Here is a 17,688-nt window from a genome sequence, read left to right on the forward strand (position 1 = left end):
TGTGTCTGAATGCTGTCTAACTTAACTTATTTGTGGTTCATAATGACCGGAGTAGGATCTCCTAGTGATTAAAGATTGACTTGCTCTGTGACCTTGGATTTCTGGTGAGGCTTTGTGGGCCAACAGCTGTGGAAACTATTCTTCTTTTGGAAAGGACTCATAGGAAGACAAAGGAAGAAGCAATCTGCTTGTTTTCAGCGGTAGCTGACCCTGCTTGAGAAAGGGGATTGGACTGCACAATCTCCAGAAGTCCCTTCCAAACAAAACTATGCTGTGATTCTGTAGATCAAAGGAGTGCTTGGTGAACTTGAAGACACAGATTTTACTCTCTCGACAGTGCCCCAAATTTTGCCACTCTGATTTTCTGTAAATATACCAAGTTAGGGCTTCTTCCTTGTTTGTTTAATATGAGCATGGCTGAACCTTCGTTCACCTCAGCTGATTAAATAACAACTTGTTAATGAAAAGCTGATAAATGCTAATTTCCCTTTATTGTATATACTTTAAACAAAACAGAAATAACACATTGATATTCCCAGAAAGGTATTTATTTCATATTATATGTTGTGAGTTTCACTAGTTTCTATGACTATGCAGAAAAAGGCATATGAATTGTGTCTGTTTATCCCAGTTTTTGCAACCTACTACTCCATTTTGTTCTCCCTGTCTTTTTCTAGCATGTCGCAGCAAGCTCAGGTAGTGGAAAAGCTGATTTGGACAAGTTAAAAAGTATTCTAGAGGCCATTCCACTTATCAGATACATCTGCCTGGATGTGGCAAATGGCTATTCAGAGCACTTTGTGGAGTTTGTGAAGTGTGTCCGTGCCCTGTTCCCACATCACACCATTATGGTAAGTGTGTAGAAAGGGTGGAAGGGGTGTGTGTGTTTGTGAATTCTGTCCAGGAACAGGACCCAGAGTTTGATTGATAGGCATCAGAAGCTAGAAAAGGAAGGGAAGGAAGGAAGGATGTTTCATAATGAGTTGGCATTGTCCATCTTCCATTGCTGATAATTTCTGTGGGAATTATTGGTGCGTGCTCAGTCTGATGTTGGCATCGCAGGCTGTGTGGATCCAATTTTTTCCCTGCTCGTGTCCTCCTTCCCACACCAGATGAGACCTCTAATCACAAAGTGTGTAGGTTTATTTTGGTGATTCCAAGCAGAGGTTTGCTGTGGGAATATGCCAATGGTTCTGGCCAATTGAGGTCAATGGTTGTTTTTGTCTGTTATATCACTATGAAGACAGCTGAATGTAGACTGATCCTTGCCCATGATAAGAATCGTAGGGGTGTTGTGCAGTTGTGAATGGGATTGTCAGAGTGTAAAATGGTCAGTGCTGGGGCTTTTCGTGTGCTTTTTGTGACATTATATCCCATCTCAGTGCTAATGCCATGCTTCCTTCAGCCCTTTTGCACTAGGAGTAGAGTGTTTGCATTGACATGGAACTCCTTGCAGCAGAGTGCTACTGCTTCTTTCCCAGGGCCCTTAAAGAAATGTGCCTGAATTTGGTTCCTTGAGAATAGCAGAAATTCTCAAACAAGCAGCAGATTCGTAATGAGGCTACCAACCTTTCTTCAAGCCAGCACGGCAAAAAAATCCTGTGTTTAGGCAACATTTTCTCACTTTTCCATGCCAGACACAAAGCTGCATGTAAAGTAAATTGAAGTAAAAATTGTTATAAATGCACATTCTGCCTGGGGTTAATAGGGAATGACATGCTCCAGCAGCTCAGGGGAGACCACGTTCTTTCTCTCATATTGAAGGAAGGCAGTGTTCTTGCCACTGAATGATGGTGGCATTGGAAAATGGAAGTAGGCTAGAATACCTGTTGGACTCTGGGTTATCATAGGCTAATGAATAGGCATCCTTCAAAGTTACCAAGAGACACATTTTGGTATGCACTCATAGCTTTGGACATCCATTTCCCATGTCTTCGGAGAGAGATTTTGGAACTACGAAGTGATAGATGTGGGCTTTTTGAGCTTCCTGCTTCATGTTCACTGCAGTGAGGCAAGAGGCTGTTTCCTTGCTTTGGATCTGAAGTATTTTCCTCTGTGACATGATTACTCCAGAGTCTTTGACTTGAAGAGTTGTGGGAGGGAGCTTAAACCACATAGTTAAAAAAAAAGATCTTCGCTATGAGCCGTGGAAAGAAAACTGTGTGTCATGCCCTCCTCCACCTCCCCACGGACTGCTGACTCTGCCGACTGAGGACGGAACTCCACCAAGATGAATTGCCCAGAAGACACAGGAGGTCAATGTCAAAGTCAGGTATCGAGCCCAGATTTTAGACCAGAGTTCTTAAGCCAGTCTCATCCACCCCCCATGTCTGTTCAACTGCCTTCCTAATGTCTGCTTCTGTGACTGAGGTTATTGATACTTCGGGTCTCATTGTCCTGAGAGCACCACCTGCTTGAACACATACACAGCCCTGACCTGTTCAGTTGCTTTGTCTGATTGTAGTTCCTTTCTCTGAACATGGTTTAATATGGCTTATGTTTTTCATCTGCATAGCAATAATTTCCATTCCTAAAAGCATACTAACCAACTTGAGGTGTTCAAAAATCTTCAGTTTTCCAAAGCCACCAGAGTCTGTGCAGTCCCTGAAAGCCTGTGATTCAACTAAGGATGGACATCTCTACCCTGCCTTCAAATGACTTGACTTTAAAAGCTGTTCCTGGCTGAAATACAGGAGCTGGTCTAGGCTCCTTTTTATGATACTCTGGAAGACATGTCCTGCTGCTACCTGTTCTGACTGATGTCTCTGTGCTATGCCTGCAGTATGTTCTCTGCTGTTGTGGCTTTCAAACAAAAGGATTAGCAGTTAAATAGGAGGTATAAAAATAAAGAAGGTTTCTCATAGCTGAAAGTGATCTCCAAGACCTTGTAGGCTGTCTTGTTTGCTTTCCTCAGCATGACCATTCATTCCACAGTCAGCTGCAATGCAATACATAACAGTAACTCAATCCTGGGTCTCACGGAATGTGTGTTCCCAGGGGCCATGTAATGGGTTCAGCTCTGAGGTTGAAAGGTGATGTGCAAAGCAGCTGTGGTTAATGTGGCCAATACTCCAGTGCAGATGGAGGATGTCTCTTGTGTAACAACCTTTCAAATGCATGTTTTTGTCTTTTTAAACACTGGTTTTGCTAATCACATTGCCTTATTTTCTTCTGCCTGGCTCTGACACAAAATTTTTTCATTCCTGCATTTTGTACTAATTTACAAAGAAGATCAGTTTCTCCATGGAACAGAAAGGGAAGGGAAGACAGATGGGCACAAAGGTACAACATGACTTGCCTTAAGTCACTCATTAGATTGAGAATGGGGGAAGAAGCAAGTCTTCTGACTGTCTCCCAAATGCAGGACTGCCTCCAAGAATCAGGAGTAATGGTCCATTGGGGAGTTTTGCTGTTGCACATTGTCATGTGCATCAATTGTGCCCACTTGCTGAAGTCTAAAGAAAAATTTCATTCGACATTCATGATGGAGAATCAGAGCCAGAGCCTTTATATTACAGGAAACAGAGTCCTTATTTAGTAGTGTAATTGTAGATGTTAGGGTTATTCCATCTCACTGAAATTCGGTTTAGAAAGCTAAGAGTTTTTTGCCAGCAAGGTTTGCCAAGTTTTTTCCAGAAGTTTTCTTTTTGTAGTGTTTTCTGTTCTTTATACAGAAGAAAGCCCGAGGGGAGCAGGGAGTGTGGCAGGAAGAAGAAGGCTGGGGCAGGACCACACTTGCAGATACAGTAGCACCAACAAGATATGGGCCAGAGAAGGATGAAAGCAGAACGGCAAAAGCAGCAGCAGAGGGAAACAGCAGGAGCCAGAAACTGTTGCTCCCCCTTGGAGTCAGTAGAACTTCTCAGGGCCTTAGTGGAGACAGAATTCAGTCAGAGAAAGCCATGCAGGCTGCTCCCAGTTTATCTTCGGAACATGCAGCAGAGTAAATCCAGTCACGGCATGTCCACCAGGGCTGGAGTCTCAGAACAGGGGCCAGGTGGGATCCCAGGGTAGGAGACAATGATGCTGCTGAGCCTGTCTTGGGTCCGTTACAAAACTGCGTGCAAACACCCACCAAGTGTGGCTCAGCCTCACAAAGGGCATCATCCCTCCATCTGATGGTAAAGCACCCCTTGCTTTGGTGGGTGGTAAGTGTCCTTTGGCCGTCTTCCTGATAGCATGGAGGCACAGACTGTGCTTTCCTCTAGGATACAAGAAGAAAGTTTGAGAACTGTTGTCACAGACACTTCTCCCCAGCTTGATCCATTGCCATTTGCCAGCAGCTTTCAATCAGTGCAGCAGTGTTCCTGTCTTAGTCAGTATGAGTCGATATTTATAGCAGGCTTTTATGAGGCACAGTATCAAATGCCTGACTGAAATTCAGAAGCTCTGCCCTACTATGTTCACTGATTTTGTATCCCTGTCAGAGAAGCCGTAGTCTTTATAATCCTGTTAGGTGAAATCTTGATCTCATTAAAGTCAGTACGGAAACTCCTTATGACTTTTCTGAGGCCAGGATTTCCCCCAGGACTGACCCACAGTTCAGTCATCCTGGATAGTGCTGGAATGATCTAGGGTGGCACTCACATGAAACCTCACACTGAGTGATGGTATATCTGAATGTCACCCTGATTGTATAGGAACAGGCCCACAGCCAGGGTAATTTCTTGTAGCCCCTAACAAGTGACCCCACTTGAAGGCATGGCGCTTTACCTGACTTTTGGTTGTTACTGATGCTGTTATTTTACTGACAGGGTAGCAAAGTTAGATTAGCAGTGAGGTAATTACTGGGTTATATCTCTTTCAAGAAAGCCAGTTCTGCAGCAGATTAGAAATGCATTGGTACATGGACTCATCATTAAGATGAGCATGGTTTTCAGTATACACAAAATATGTATACAGTGGTTGCACCAATTGCTATGTTCCCTGACTGCTTGTGCAAATATACTACAAAATGCATTGTCTGTAGTGACTTCTTTGTACAAGTTCCAATTGCTTTACTTGCTTTATATTCTTAATTAATTTTAAGAGGGTTTCATCTCTGTAGTCTAGTCTTTTTATATTGACCTTTTCAGATCTTTTTTTCAGTTCAAGTATTTTGGCCTTACCTTGAAGATGTAAAAGGCCAAAAGGCCTTTTGCCTTTATTCGCTGTTGTACTAGCATGAGTGGTAAACCGAGCATTGGTTTCAGTGAAAGCAGAGTTCAGCTGGATGTGAGAAAACAGCTTTCACTGTTCTTCAGCTGTGATACCAGGGCCTCTTCACAGATAGCCGTGCCTCTGTCATAGCGGTCTTTTTGTGCTCTTTGAGGTCTGCAAAAGGTACTAAAAGAAGCAAGCCTGTAACTGGCAGGTTGAAGTCTGCTATGTAGAGCTCCATGTCTTCCTTGAAAATTTGTTAAGGATCTGCAGATTCAGAAAGACAGAAATCACTAATGTGTGTACATGCATTCCAGGAAAAAATGTATGCTGGGGACATAAGTGCTTTTCCCTGCTAGGATGAGCATTTTGAATCAACATATGCAGTTCCAACATTCTCTAGCAGTAACTTAACAGTAAACGTCTGGTTAGCATTTCTAAAGAGACAGTTTGACAGCCCTCTACGCTCTGCTAATAAGAAGACACTGCTGTTTAAGTTAAATACATATTTGATCCCAAATCTCATGGAATACGTACTCATTCCTGTTTATGCATCACTTTTCCACGTACTCCAGTATTTCACCGAGTTTTAATGTGCTGTTTGTGGTACAGCACAGGGAGTCATCTGCCTTCCAGATGTAAACTGCTTCCTTAATGCTGTAGGCAGCATGCTCTCTGTCACCCCACCTTGGAGGGTACAGCACTTAGTATAACAAATTACCACTGAGCAGAAAGGAAGCAGCACTTAGCTAGAGACACTGTACCTATTTTATATTTTTTATTTCCTGACTCTTCTATTTTATTTTATTTTTAATCAATACCATGCTGGTTTGAGCAAAGTTAAGTGTTCCTGTGTCATAGACCACAAATTGCTGCCTTACGGTATCATTGTTTTTTTAAGTGCTTCAGGTGGTAGCTTGTCAGCTGTTTCAGGCTAATAAAAGGGGGAAGTAAAATTCAGTAAAAATAAATAAGTGGTGAAATAGGAGCCAAAAATCAGTAAGTGGAGAATAAGCCTCACCCAGCATTTCCTGGGTAGCTCCTGTTGACTTCAGCAGGAGTTTTGTTTCAATAAAACTAAGAAAATACTAAGTAAGGATTTTAGGATTTGCCTCCTACTCTGCCCAAATCACTGCTTCTACAAACACTTGCTAAGTCCAGTAGTAACATCTCTAGGTCCTAAATTCAGATCTCCACAAATGAATAGTCCATTTTGGTACAAGTGCAAAACAGGAGATGTGAGCAACCAGACTCCTGTTTCAGGGAGATTTATTTTGTGCAGTTTTTCTAGTTAGGAACGTGCTGTAGACATGAGACAAGCCACAGAGCTGAAATTGAAACCAAACTTGTTTTACGCATGTCTGATGGGATGATGGGCCTCATGGGATTCATCCCAGAGTACTGAAGGAGCTAGGAGATATTTGAGCAGGACCCCTCTCAATCACCTACCAAAGGTCTTGGGAGTCTGGGGAGATTTCTGCTGACCAAAAGCTAGCCAACATTCTTCCAGTTTACAAGAAGGGTATGAGGCAGGACCCAGGAAGCCAAACACTGAGAGGTGTGGGGCATTGCCCATCTCCCTAGGAAGCCTATTCCACTCTTTCGGTTAAGAACTGATTCATCATGTCAAGTCTGAACCTCCCCTGAGGAACACATCTATCCTGTCATTGGATCCCTGAGAGAAGTCAGCATCTCCCTCTGCACTTCCCCTCCTCAGGAAGCTGTAGTGAGCAATGAGGTCACCCCTTAGGCACCTTCTCTGCAAGCTAGACAAACCCAGTGTCCTCATCCACTCCTCACAGGATGTACCTTCCAGCCCTGTCACCTTGTCGCCAGTTTTGTTACCCTCCTCTGGCACATTTAAAGCCTTTCACATCCTTCTTAAATTGTGGGGTGCAATTTACAGGATTGCATTCCCATACAGTGTTCCCTCAGAGTATGGGAATGCAATTAGTACAGCTAGAGTGAGTCATTTCAGGATGTGCTGTGTCAGCATTCATTTGCTTTATGCAGCCCTTTGCAGAGAGAGGAGAGCATGGTCTGAAAATGTACTGGCTAACGGTATGTTTTCAAGCATAACTCAAAGCATAGGTTTTAGCTCATAAATCCTCTTTGAGTAGGATTCAAATGTCATTTGAAATCTTTGCTCCTTGAAGACTGTCTTTTTCCTGAAAGTCTTTTGGACGGAGGACACTCCTGGCAAGGGAATTAATCTCTAGCTTCACTCTGACTGCTGATCCATCAGATCCACATTTGGACACATGAAAGGGCCTGTGTTGTCTCACTGTGCTTGCATCAAAATGTTTCTTTAACTGAATAGACATAGACTGGTAGCTTTCTGCACTTATTACACCAGTTTTGCAAGCTAATTAGTAAGTATGTGCTAAAAGGTTGTTTCAAGGACAAAAAGTTCCTTCGTATCTGAATAATGTCATCAGTAATTTCATTGCATTGACATTCTCAGGTGTTTTCAGATGGATGTATAAAAAGCAAAATCCTCAGTCCCTACAGGCGTGTAGGTAGGGACTCTGAAAAAGAGACAGTTGCCTTTTAGTATTGGCTACCTGGCCAGCCAGCTCCTTACTGACAGCACAATTAGTAGCCTTCCTCTTTACTAAATACTTGCAGAATTAATTTAAAATCCCAGTGACCTACATTCACACTGCTGGAGAGTAAGACAGCCCCACAGGCAGCAGTGCCATGAACTACATTGCACTGACCCATCAGTGTTTCAGCTTTTGGGCCGATTTGGCATTTTCATCAAGGAAACATCCCAAGTGGAAGCTCAGTTAATGCCAGTTGTGGTTATTTCCTTTCCTAGGAGGAAACACCCATTTCTAAAGTGACCAGGTTGACACCATTAGCTTCATGTTCATCCAGCTTATCCAGCCAGTGAAGGGGTAGATCTGCTGGTTGTGACTGTGTGGAGCTGGACTCCAGCAGTCTTCTGATGGGTGAAAGCCTCATTAACACATCTCTCAGGCTTGACCATTCATGCTTTGATGTCAGCAAATGTATGAAAGAATGACATTCACAGTCAGGTCTTTTGAATTTAGACCATTGTTCAAGAAATGTAGGTTTCTTTGTTGTGACATCCCACTTGTCCACTTCATATTCTGGATTTCACAGCATCCATGGACTAGGAAGATCTATATCTCATGGTATATTACTACATAACAGGTAACACAATGTCAGTGCCATGAGTTTCTGCTACAGTTTGGAAACACTGGAGTAGATCAATGTTCTGGAAGCATGAATAGATCACAAGGTGACTATGACCCACCAGTGTGACATGGGCAAATGTGTTCTGTGTGTGTCAGGCAAGATACTTCCATAGAAAAGGCAAGCATTGTGCAAAGCTCTGGTGAGATCTCAGCTGTACCCCTGTGGACAGTTCTCATTCCTCAGGTCAGTCTGGTATGAAGGCAAACAAAGACTAAGCAGTTGATTAGGTACAGGGAGAGCCTAAAGAAGAAGATTAGTAGAAGAAGCAAGACAAAGGCTGAGAGGGCTGCCATCTCTTTCAACAAATGTATCAAGGATGCAGGCCAAAGGAGGAAAAGAGCTATTGAAGTGCAAGGAAAAATATGGTAAAGAACACAAACCAATTCAGAACTTCTTTCAAAGAAGAAGATGTCAGCCTAGACAGGATGCTTTCTGTATCTCTGCAAAGTTCATGCACAGAGAGCCAAACCCCTTTTATCACTTCTGGCATCACCACAACCAAATGAATATATGTGGTAAAAATGGTGTTATTTACCTAGTCTACATATGCATACCAATTTTGGCACTAATGTACAAAATTACAGGAACAGTATCTTACTTGCTCTTCCAGTACACAAAATACTCAATCCTAAAGGAAAAAGAGATTTTCCAGGATTTTAAACAAGATCTGAACATCTTCCCACAAAGCGAGGTAGGCAAACGGCATAGAGAGGGCTACAGGCTGTTTAGGAGAGATAAGCAGGGCAAGAGAGGTGGACTGGTTGCACTGTATATAAGGGAGAAGTATAGCCTGTATGGTTAGGGATGATGTGGCTGAGAGCCTCTGTGTGAGGACTAGAGGGATGGACGACAAAGTGGATGTCCTAATGGGATCCTAAGGATCAGGGTTTACTGGAGCAATCATTAAATTTGTTTGACTTGAGGATTTACCTGTATGATTGCTTTAATCTCTGTGGTGTGTGCAATGAGCGGTATGGTGAACTATATTCTTCCTTACTCTGTGCAGTTAAACTTGTAAAAGCCCTGAATAAAACTTTACATTATTGTCATTAATCTTCACTGCAGCAGTCCTGAAATCTCCTATACATGTGATCTTGTTCCTTCTGTCTAGGCAGGCAATGTAGTGACAGGAGAGATGGTAGAAGAACTTATTCTTTCCGGAGCAGATATTATTAAAGTGGGTATTGGACCAGGTAAGTCAAATAAGGGTGATTTTTGGTAACAATTGGAGGAGTTTTCTGGATGGAACCAATGTATAATACTGTTTTTTTGCTTGTTAGCATGCCTAGATCCACTCAGGTCAATAAAACACTAGTGCCCTTGCACAGAATATATTTAAGAAATACGTGGATAGGGTGCTAGTGTTTTGTACTGCAAAGTGTTACATATTGCACCTTCAGTCAGTGAAGATGCTTATTATTGGAAACACTGAGCTGTCTGAGCTCCTGACGTTATCACTGATAACACGTGTTGTGTTTAGGAACACTTTTCTAGCCTGTTGAAAAGAGGCTCTCATCCCAGCTAAAGCTCAAAGGATACTGTGTTCAGGTATCCACTTCTATCAAGGAAAGATGGGTTTCTAAATAGTTTTATGATTTGTGTTCTGTGAAGCTGACGTTGCCCATCTTGTCAGTGTCTTCAAAGATGAAATGGCATTAATTGTAAAGTATGGATAACATTGCTTCTACCTGTTATTATTGCCTGGGAGCTAAAATTTACATTAATGCACTTATATGCTATCTATCACTCTAACATTCTCGTGGATAAATAAGGGGACCCTAAACTTCTTACAGTGTTTTGCCTATCTTCTCTTCCCTAATATTGTTTTCTGGCATACACTGCCATATTCTTTCCTTTGTTTTTTTTCCCTTTCCCATGCCTTTCTTCATGTGTTTCTTCATAGTCTGCAGCTGGAGTCACCATATGTGGGCTAGATTTTAAAGTGGCTAACAGAAATGCCACTGACAGTATAGCCAGTGCAGTGCAGACAGATTGTTTACTCTGCAATGCCAAATAGTTCTGGTCCATGAATGGATAACTTGAGCAGAGAAAATCATGTAATAAAGGTTACAGTTTTGCCTGGGAAGACAGCAAACAATAAGTACTGCAAAACACATGATGAATAAACAATGGAGATGTCATGGTGTAATTGTCACAGTCAAATTTAGATTTAAAAGAAGCATAATTATAGTTTGTAGACTCAAACAAGGCAATATGAGTAAATGCCGTATAATCCTCCCTGGAGATCTTCCTGAACAGGTCTCTACAAGTTTACTACCCAAACCCACAAGTAACAAATGTTCCTCCCTCAGGTCTCAAGGCTCTTTTCCAGATAATGGTCCATCCTGTTGAAAATGGCAGTGATTTATCATAAAGCATTACATACACTATAAAGTACATGCCCTGTGGAGACTATAGTGAAACTAATTTTCTTCCTACTTTGCAGGAATTCTTCTCGCTGTTTTCACTTTGTCAGTTCTTTGCAGGATCTTTGGGAACTTTTACTTTACTGGTGGCTTGAGTATACGTGGATATCAGCTGGGTGAAGGGATCCAGATTTACTGCATTTGGTTTAGAATCTGATTTTAAATTCTTGTTACTCTAAATTATAGGACCTAGGCTGGCAAAAAGCAGTCCTCATTTTGACTTTTAATTTGAGGAGAAAAATAGAGAAGATATTCCAAAAGATCTATAGCCATGTTACTGCTTTCTGATGACTACTTATCTCACTTTATAAATGCTATATGCTGAAGTTTTTTTATATTCCCAAATACTGCAATCAGCCAAATATTTCTGCTTTAAGTATTAGCCAAAAGAGGAGTTTCTCTCCCTTGAGGAAAATCATCATCATCAAAAAAAAAAAAGAGAAGTACAGATTTTCCTTGAGAATTATTTTTACAAACATGTAGAAAAGAGATAGAAATATTTGTTGGAAGAAATACTCAAGTATTAAATGTTGCTGCCGAGTCTCCTGGGTTGTGACTCTGGTCCTTTTGCCCCCTTCCCTGCAGGCTCCTCTGACAGATTTACTTTCTTATGATGCAGTAATTCCCTCACTGAGAAGCATTACCAATGAGACCTAAACTGGGACTTGCCCTGCAGAAGAAAGGGGGATATTGGTCTCCTCAATCACAGCTCCCATGAAGTGGTATTGATAGCATTTCAAAATTCAAGTTCCTCCGTGTGTTCCTTTTATCTGTGAGAAACCAGCATTGGCAATAGTGACTTCTTGAGAGAAAAACAATACCGGTAGAAACACATTTTTTCTGTATTTCTTCTGTCATCCTAATGGGTTGTGTTTATTCCTCTCATTCTCTTGTCTAGGTTCTGTATGTACCACTCGGATTAAGACAGGGGTGGGCTATCCACAGCTAAGTGCTGTTATTGAGTGTGCAGACTCAGCACATGGCTTGAAAGGACATATCATCTCTGTAAGTAACTATCATCTACTCTCAGATTCCCACAGTGCAAATCGTTGTGGAATAGGAGAATCAGACAGTCTAGTACCTTGCATGTTAAAAGGCTATCCTTCTGTCCAGTTGATCCCTGCAGTAGCTCCTAGGATAGTCAGTGGCAATCTAGATGTAAAGAAACTGACTCCCTTTAATGCTAAAAAGACATGGTCACCTCACTCCTGTTTGTGCCTTTGGAAATCTGCTTCTTGCTCTCTGAACAGAGTAAACTGTTATTGGAACAAAGTAGGACGCTTGATAGTGTTTTCACATTGAAGCAAACAGTAATTCCTATGAAAGATTTCTGAAAAAGGAGTGGAATGTAAACAGGGCTTTCCCCAGAGAGTGGGACTGAGGGGCAGGCAGGCAATAGAGGGAATTACAAGGTAAAATGATACGAGCCCATCTGTGCCCTAGTTGGATTGATTCAGATGGCATCCTCACAGAGCTCTCTGTACAGGTACAGGAGTGTTTGACATGGTTCTTTTGAGCACGGCTGGCACGTGAGCCTCTTACGTTCTCACATAAGCTCTGGGGAAATAACAAGCCTGTGGAGAAAATAGAGCACTTATCTGTACTGTCTGCTAATGGCAGTTCCCACTCTACCAGCAAGACCAGATTCACCTCACAGAGAAAAAGTAAATCTGTAAGCATGACTTTATACTGAGCTGGACTGCAGTCTGCAGCACTCAAGAGTCCATGTGTGCTTAGGCAGCCCCAGCCAGTCAGTGTGTCCCTGACCATGTGAGGCTTGCATGGTCTCTGCAGGCTGGCTGTAAGGTAGCTGGTCATCAGGAAGGCACAGAGGCTAACCTGTGTGCTGTGCTCACAGCTGTCCTCATAGTCAGCAGCCTCCCTCTGCGGCCCTAGAACAGACCACACTGAATTTTAGATCTGCTGCCAGGTGAATTCGCTGAAAGGCCCTGGTTTGTTTGACCCAGTTGGGACTAGTATCCATGTGAGGAAAGAGGTGTGGTAGTGTTGAGGAAGGAGGGGAAAGGAAAACCTACTGACTGGGGATTTGCATGTATCTCTTGGAGGTGTGGGTATAATGGAGCAGGAACACGTTACAGTTAGATCTCTCTTGCTCTTTATTGTTAATGCATGTACATTCCCTCCTCTCCATGATCCTCTATATGAATTTTGTAGAAAAAAAAGAAAAGCAGTCTGTGATTTTTATGACTTGGGCAGTATTACAAATGTTTATGTCTAAAGCAGAGAGCAGAACATGTGTGCAACAGAGCATGAAAGACTGACTCGTTTCTATGAAGGCTGGATAAGTACAGGTGTCATCCTAGCAGTGGTGCTCAGAGACCCATCCTAGTTTTGCAATAATCATTTTCTGCTAGCAGCCCTCAGAAGAATGCTATCCTGATTTTACAAAAAAACGGAGTGTGTGTTTAGACTGTTGAAAAAATAGATGGTTCTCTACTACTTCTCCTTTCCAGCTTTGGGGATGGATCAGTTCCTGACCTGCTTAGGTCATGTTGGCTTCCATGAGCTCACACCTATCAACCCCCTAGACATTGTGAGGCAATATAAGAGGGAAATTTAATACCTGTCTCCTACAACATCTGGGCCAAGAGAAGTACCTTCAGCTGCAGCTGAGGTCTCTAACACCACTGCAACTCAACTCTGTCACCCAAGCTAGGGAGAGCAAAGCAAGGGTAGGGACATGCCTGAATTCTGGAGCGTTCAGATAGGTATTGGTATGTTTACTGTGGAAAGAAAAGGCTGGACTTCATGTTTGTTGCCGGAGCTCTGGCAGGAATATCACGGAAGAGAGGTATCCTCATGAGGGAAAAACACCATATGGCAGAAATCCTAAGTATAGAACTGGGTCTAGTTGCAACAAGTATACATGGCATCCCTCAAAATGTCTCACTTTTGTCTTTCTGGGGATTCAGGAAGGGGCATACCTTACCTGAGCCAAAAGAGATCACTGCAGGCAGCTATCTATGTCAGTTTGTCAAGAGAAAATGTGTCCAGCAGGTTTTTTTACATTGATACAGAAGTAGCAGGAACGATGTGAAGCTAGCTTCATGTAGATTATAGCTAATGGTGTGATGTGGTCCCTTGAGGCACTTTCTTGTATCCACTTCTGTCTTGTCCAGTACCTTTGCCGAATTGCTCCTCTTTCTTGTTGTGTTGGCTCAACTTCCATATGAAGGAAAAGAAGTCTCACTCTTGGAATGAGAAAGTCATGGTGCTGAGCACAGTACAGGCACTGCAAGGAAAATGACATGACTGAACCCTATTCTTCAGTAGCTCTGCTAGGATGGGAGCACAAACTGGGATTTTAAACAGTCATATTACTGAAGTGATCATGTGTGATTTTTGGAACTGATACGTTGACAAAAAAGGTGACAATTTTCAGGCAAACATGATAGTCCAAGTGAACGCCTGGTGTCTCTCTAGTCACTTACACAGAAAAGGGGAGAGGTAAAATTGCACCAGTTACTTTCCTCATGCTAAATTATCTGTAAGACTCAAAGCTCACCTCAGAAATGAATCTTTCATGACTCGCTGAAAGCAGAGAGGAAACCCTGTCTAAGATACAGGCACTGTTTCTGTCCCATACTGTTTGTCTGGGTGCCAGTAGTCTCAATTTTCATTCTCACTAATCTATCGGCCTTGAGAAAGTGCAACAGTGAGTTACAGTGGAGGGGCCACATAGTAGGAAAGCTCCTTCAGCAACACCCTGCTTGAGATAAAGTTTCTGTTCCTTGTAGGTCAGAGAACTCTGCTGGACAGAGAGGTAGTCACATGTTCCAGTAAGACAGTAATTTGGGCAATGGAAAGCAGCCTTACATGTGTCCTCTCTCATTTGGCTATCATTTGATAGAGATCCCTGTTTCCCCTTCACGCTGCCAGGGCGATGGGTCACCAGCACTCAGTGAAAAGAATGACTCACCCAGCCATACCATCTCTTCTTCCACACAGAACACTTTCCACACAGAAATATGCCCAGTGTTTTTTGTTCGCTCAGCCTAAATGTTCTTGCTGCAAAAATGGCTTGCCTGTCTGGAGAACAAACCTGGGGACTATAACGTTATTTTAGTCATATTAAAATAGTTCTGTTGACTGGAAAGGTGCTTTCACCTTTCCTTCTTCCTAGCACCCAGTTGCCTCAGAATCATGCCCTCTACTGGCTCCATGATCACCCTTTCCAGTAGGCTTTCTTCAGAATTTTACCAGTTCTCCTGAATTCAGAAGTGGATTTGTACAGATAAATTTCCGCAGAGTTCTGAGGTAGAGGCTGAGCCTGCAATAAGCTCCATAACTGAAGCCCAGCAGTTTGCAAGTCATTTTGAATCCAGACCCAGGCCCCTATTGGGACAGGCTGAATTGCAGGGGGAAGCTTCCCAGGCAATGCAGCAGCAGAACAGTCTTACTTTCTAAACAGAGTACCTGATTTCTCACTCAGAATGAAGTGTTTTAATGCATGTAGCTATATTAAACAGCATCTTCTGACATAACTGCTTAGTATGTTCCCTTTTTGTTTCCCTTTCTGTGAATCACTAAATTTACCTGGTTATGTGAAATAAGTGGAGACATCTATAGATAAAGAAGTGGTATGAATCATCATTGTCAGTTCCTTTTATCTTAAATGGTAATTCATGAGCTTTTGGCCAAGTCTCTTAAGCTGCTCAGCATTTTGTAATTTGGCGACATTCAAAGTGATATTTTTTGAAGCAGATGATTAATGATTACACATTAAGGCCTCCATCCCTAAGCGTAAAACCTCCACCACTGCCACTTCTGGGTTAATTATAAAAGTCAGACACTGAGCCACCCAACAACAACAGACTGAAACCCATCTACCAGAGAGCATTCATGGCCAGCATCTCTCAGACAGTAAGTCAGGTGCAGATTCCTGACGCTACTCTTTGAAGATTATTAGACCCTTCTTTCTACCTCGGCTTTTCTTCCCCTGACACATGCACATGCACTCACACCCTCCTCCAGGCTCTGACAGACTTGTCAGAGGGAAAGAATTGCACAAGCAGAGCCCTTAACAGGAGAGAGAGATTCAGCTGTCAGCCCAGCATTTCTTTCTGGAGCTGACAGCGAGGGTGTCTAAGCTCAACAAAAGGCATAATGTGCTAGAGGTTATCAGCAAATGGAATAAAAGCCTTCAGAGTTCTACCAGGTGCTGTTTGCAGTGGGATGCCCTTTGAAAAGCCACTCACTTTTGGATCCACCTGCTCAGTTTGTGTCTGAATCCTTTTCTGGGCAGAGTGTCTAACCTGCAGCCCTGCTGCCAGCTACCCACGAAAGACAGCCCTAATATGGCTGATGGTGGGGGTGTCTGGCTGTGCTCAGCTGCAGGTCTTACATAGGCATGCATTTCTGCCAACAGAGAGGTGAAATAAAATAAAGTAACTATACAGTCTGGGGTGTAGCTTCAAAATCAGGAAAGCTGTCAGCAGTCTGTAATGGATCCTGATCATCAAAGGAGTGGGGAGCCCTCCTGGTACAATGACTGTGTGGAGTAGAAGGATCTTTCATCTGGTGCTCAGGCCTTTATAAAGCCTAAAGAACCATGGCACACGATGAGCTCTGCTGTGTGCCATTCCTTTTTTACAGCTCTGTCACACATACATAGCTTCCCTCCCCTCAACCGAAACCCCTAAATCAGCCATTTCTTTGCTCTGCACTGAAACTGAAATGCGTAGGTATAAAATGCTAAAGATCTAAAGTGCTTCTGTTTCCTTACCAAACCCATAGCAAACAGTGAGGAGTAGGATGAGAGATTCATTTTCACTTACCAAAGATTAGATTAACCAGTTTTCTTAGATACTATCAGATAAAAATCCAACACAGTTGATGGTAAGTTCCCTCACCCCTCCCCCTGTGACCTTTTAGTGTGTTGTAAACTGCTGAGAAAGTTATTTTAAATGTCTTTGGTGGTTTAAGGTAGAGAGTTGTGGTACATCTGTATCCCCCAGCCTTTCATGAAAATGGCAGGAGATGATTCAGATCAGAGGAGGTTTTGTTTTCTGGTTTCTGGGATTTAGGAAGTTGCAGTCAGGAATTTATATTGCTGCTGTTACCAGCGGTATAATCAGTGGACTATATGGTAGAGTAAGTGAGCCTAAAGGAGGAAAGCAGTGGAAAGTATCATATAGATTCCCTAAAAACTTAGCCATGATATATACCAAGTGCACGTCAGCTCTTAACACGCTGTTCCGGAGCAGGGGCCATTGTGGCGCAGGTCGCAGAGCTCTAGCGCTCGCTGGGTCCCTGAGCTCGCTCGCTGCCACTCACTGTCTCTTTTCTTTGTGCAGGACGGAGGATGCAGCTGCCCAGGAGATGTCGCCAAAGCGTTTGGTAAGGACCGTGTGTTGTAACACCCACTTCACCCCGTGTGTCTCCAGCACCTCTGTCAGCAGGGATGCAGGAGTCAGTTTGGCCCTGAATGTGTATTCCATTAGCAGTAGGTTACATTCGTCCCTGCGGGTGACTCGGGTGAAATTAATGTATCAGATTTGAATTTGGTCTTTGGACCAGACAGTCCAACTTCTGCAGTGCAAAACGGAAGAGTGGGCGAAGCGCTGTTTAGAAATTATCTGCAAGGTCTGTACGAGATACAGCCACTGGGACAGTAATACAAAGAAAACTGATAAGGGCTGCTTCTGAGTAGGGTTCAAAGATGCCTGTAACATTGCCAGATCTGGCTGACTTGAGCCTTGAGTAGAGGAAGAGCTGGTGGAATGCATGTTGGACAGAAGAACAAAACAAAAAGGCAGGCCAGATCCCTGGAGATGTTCTTGGGATCAGCTGTCCACTTGAAGAGATGAGATTTTATTTATACTGTATCCCCTAGAGCTAGGCAGATGTCTAAAACATCTAAGTTAATAATTAACAG

General features: G+C 42.9%; 1 protein-coding gene across 3 annotated transcripts in view; it reads left to right on the top strand.

Moving 5' to 3' along the window:
• The window catches only part of GMPR (guanosine monophosphate reductase), a 38,850-nt gene that overhangs the window by 1,745 nt on the left and 19,417 nt on the right, over positions 1–17,688 (top strand). For all 3 annotated transcript variants that reach the window (XR_001921307.1, XR_001921308.1, XM_018077641.1), the window contains exons 3-6: positions 678–851; positions 9,476–9,557; positions 11,689–11,795; positions 17,108–17,150. Coding sequence is in view for 1 of the 3 variants with exons in the window: in XM_018077641.1 (XP_017933130.1) it covers positions 678–851; positions 9,476–9,557; positions 11,689–11,795; positions 17,108–17,150 (406 nt within the window). In the remaining 2 variants the exon portion in view is untranslated. The remainder of the gene's footprint in view (positions 1–677; positions 852–9,475; positions 9,558–11,688; positions 11,796–17,107; positions 17,151–17,688) is intronic.

Source organism: Manacus vitellinus, unplaced genomic scaffold (genome assembly GCF_001715985.3).
Source record: "Manacus vitellinus isolate BGI_N305 unplaced genomic scaffold, ASM171598v3 scaffold_39_pilon, whole genome shotgun sequence".
Classification (NCBI taxonomy): Eukaryota; Metazoa; Chordata; class Aves; order Passeriformes; family Pipridae; genus Manacus; species Manacus vitellinus.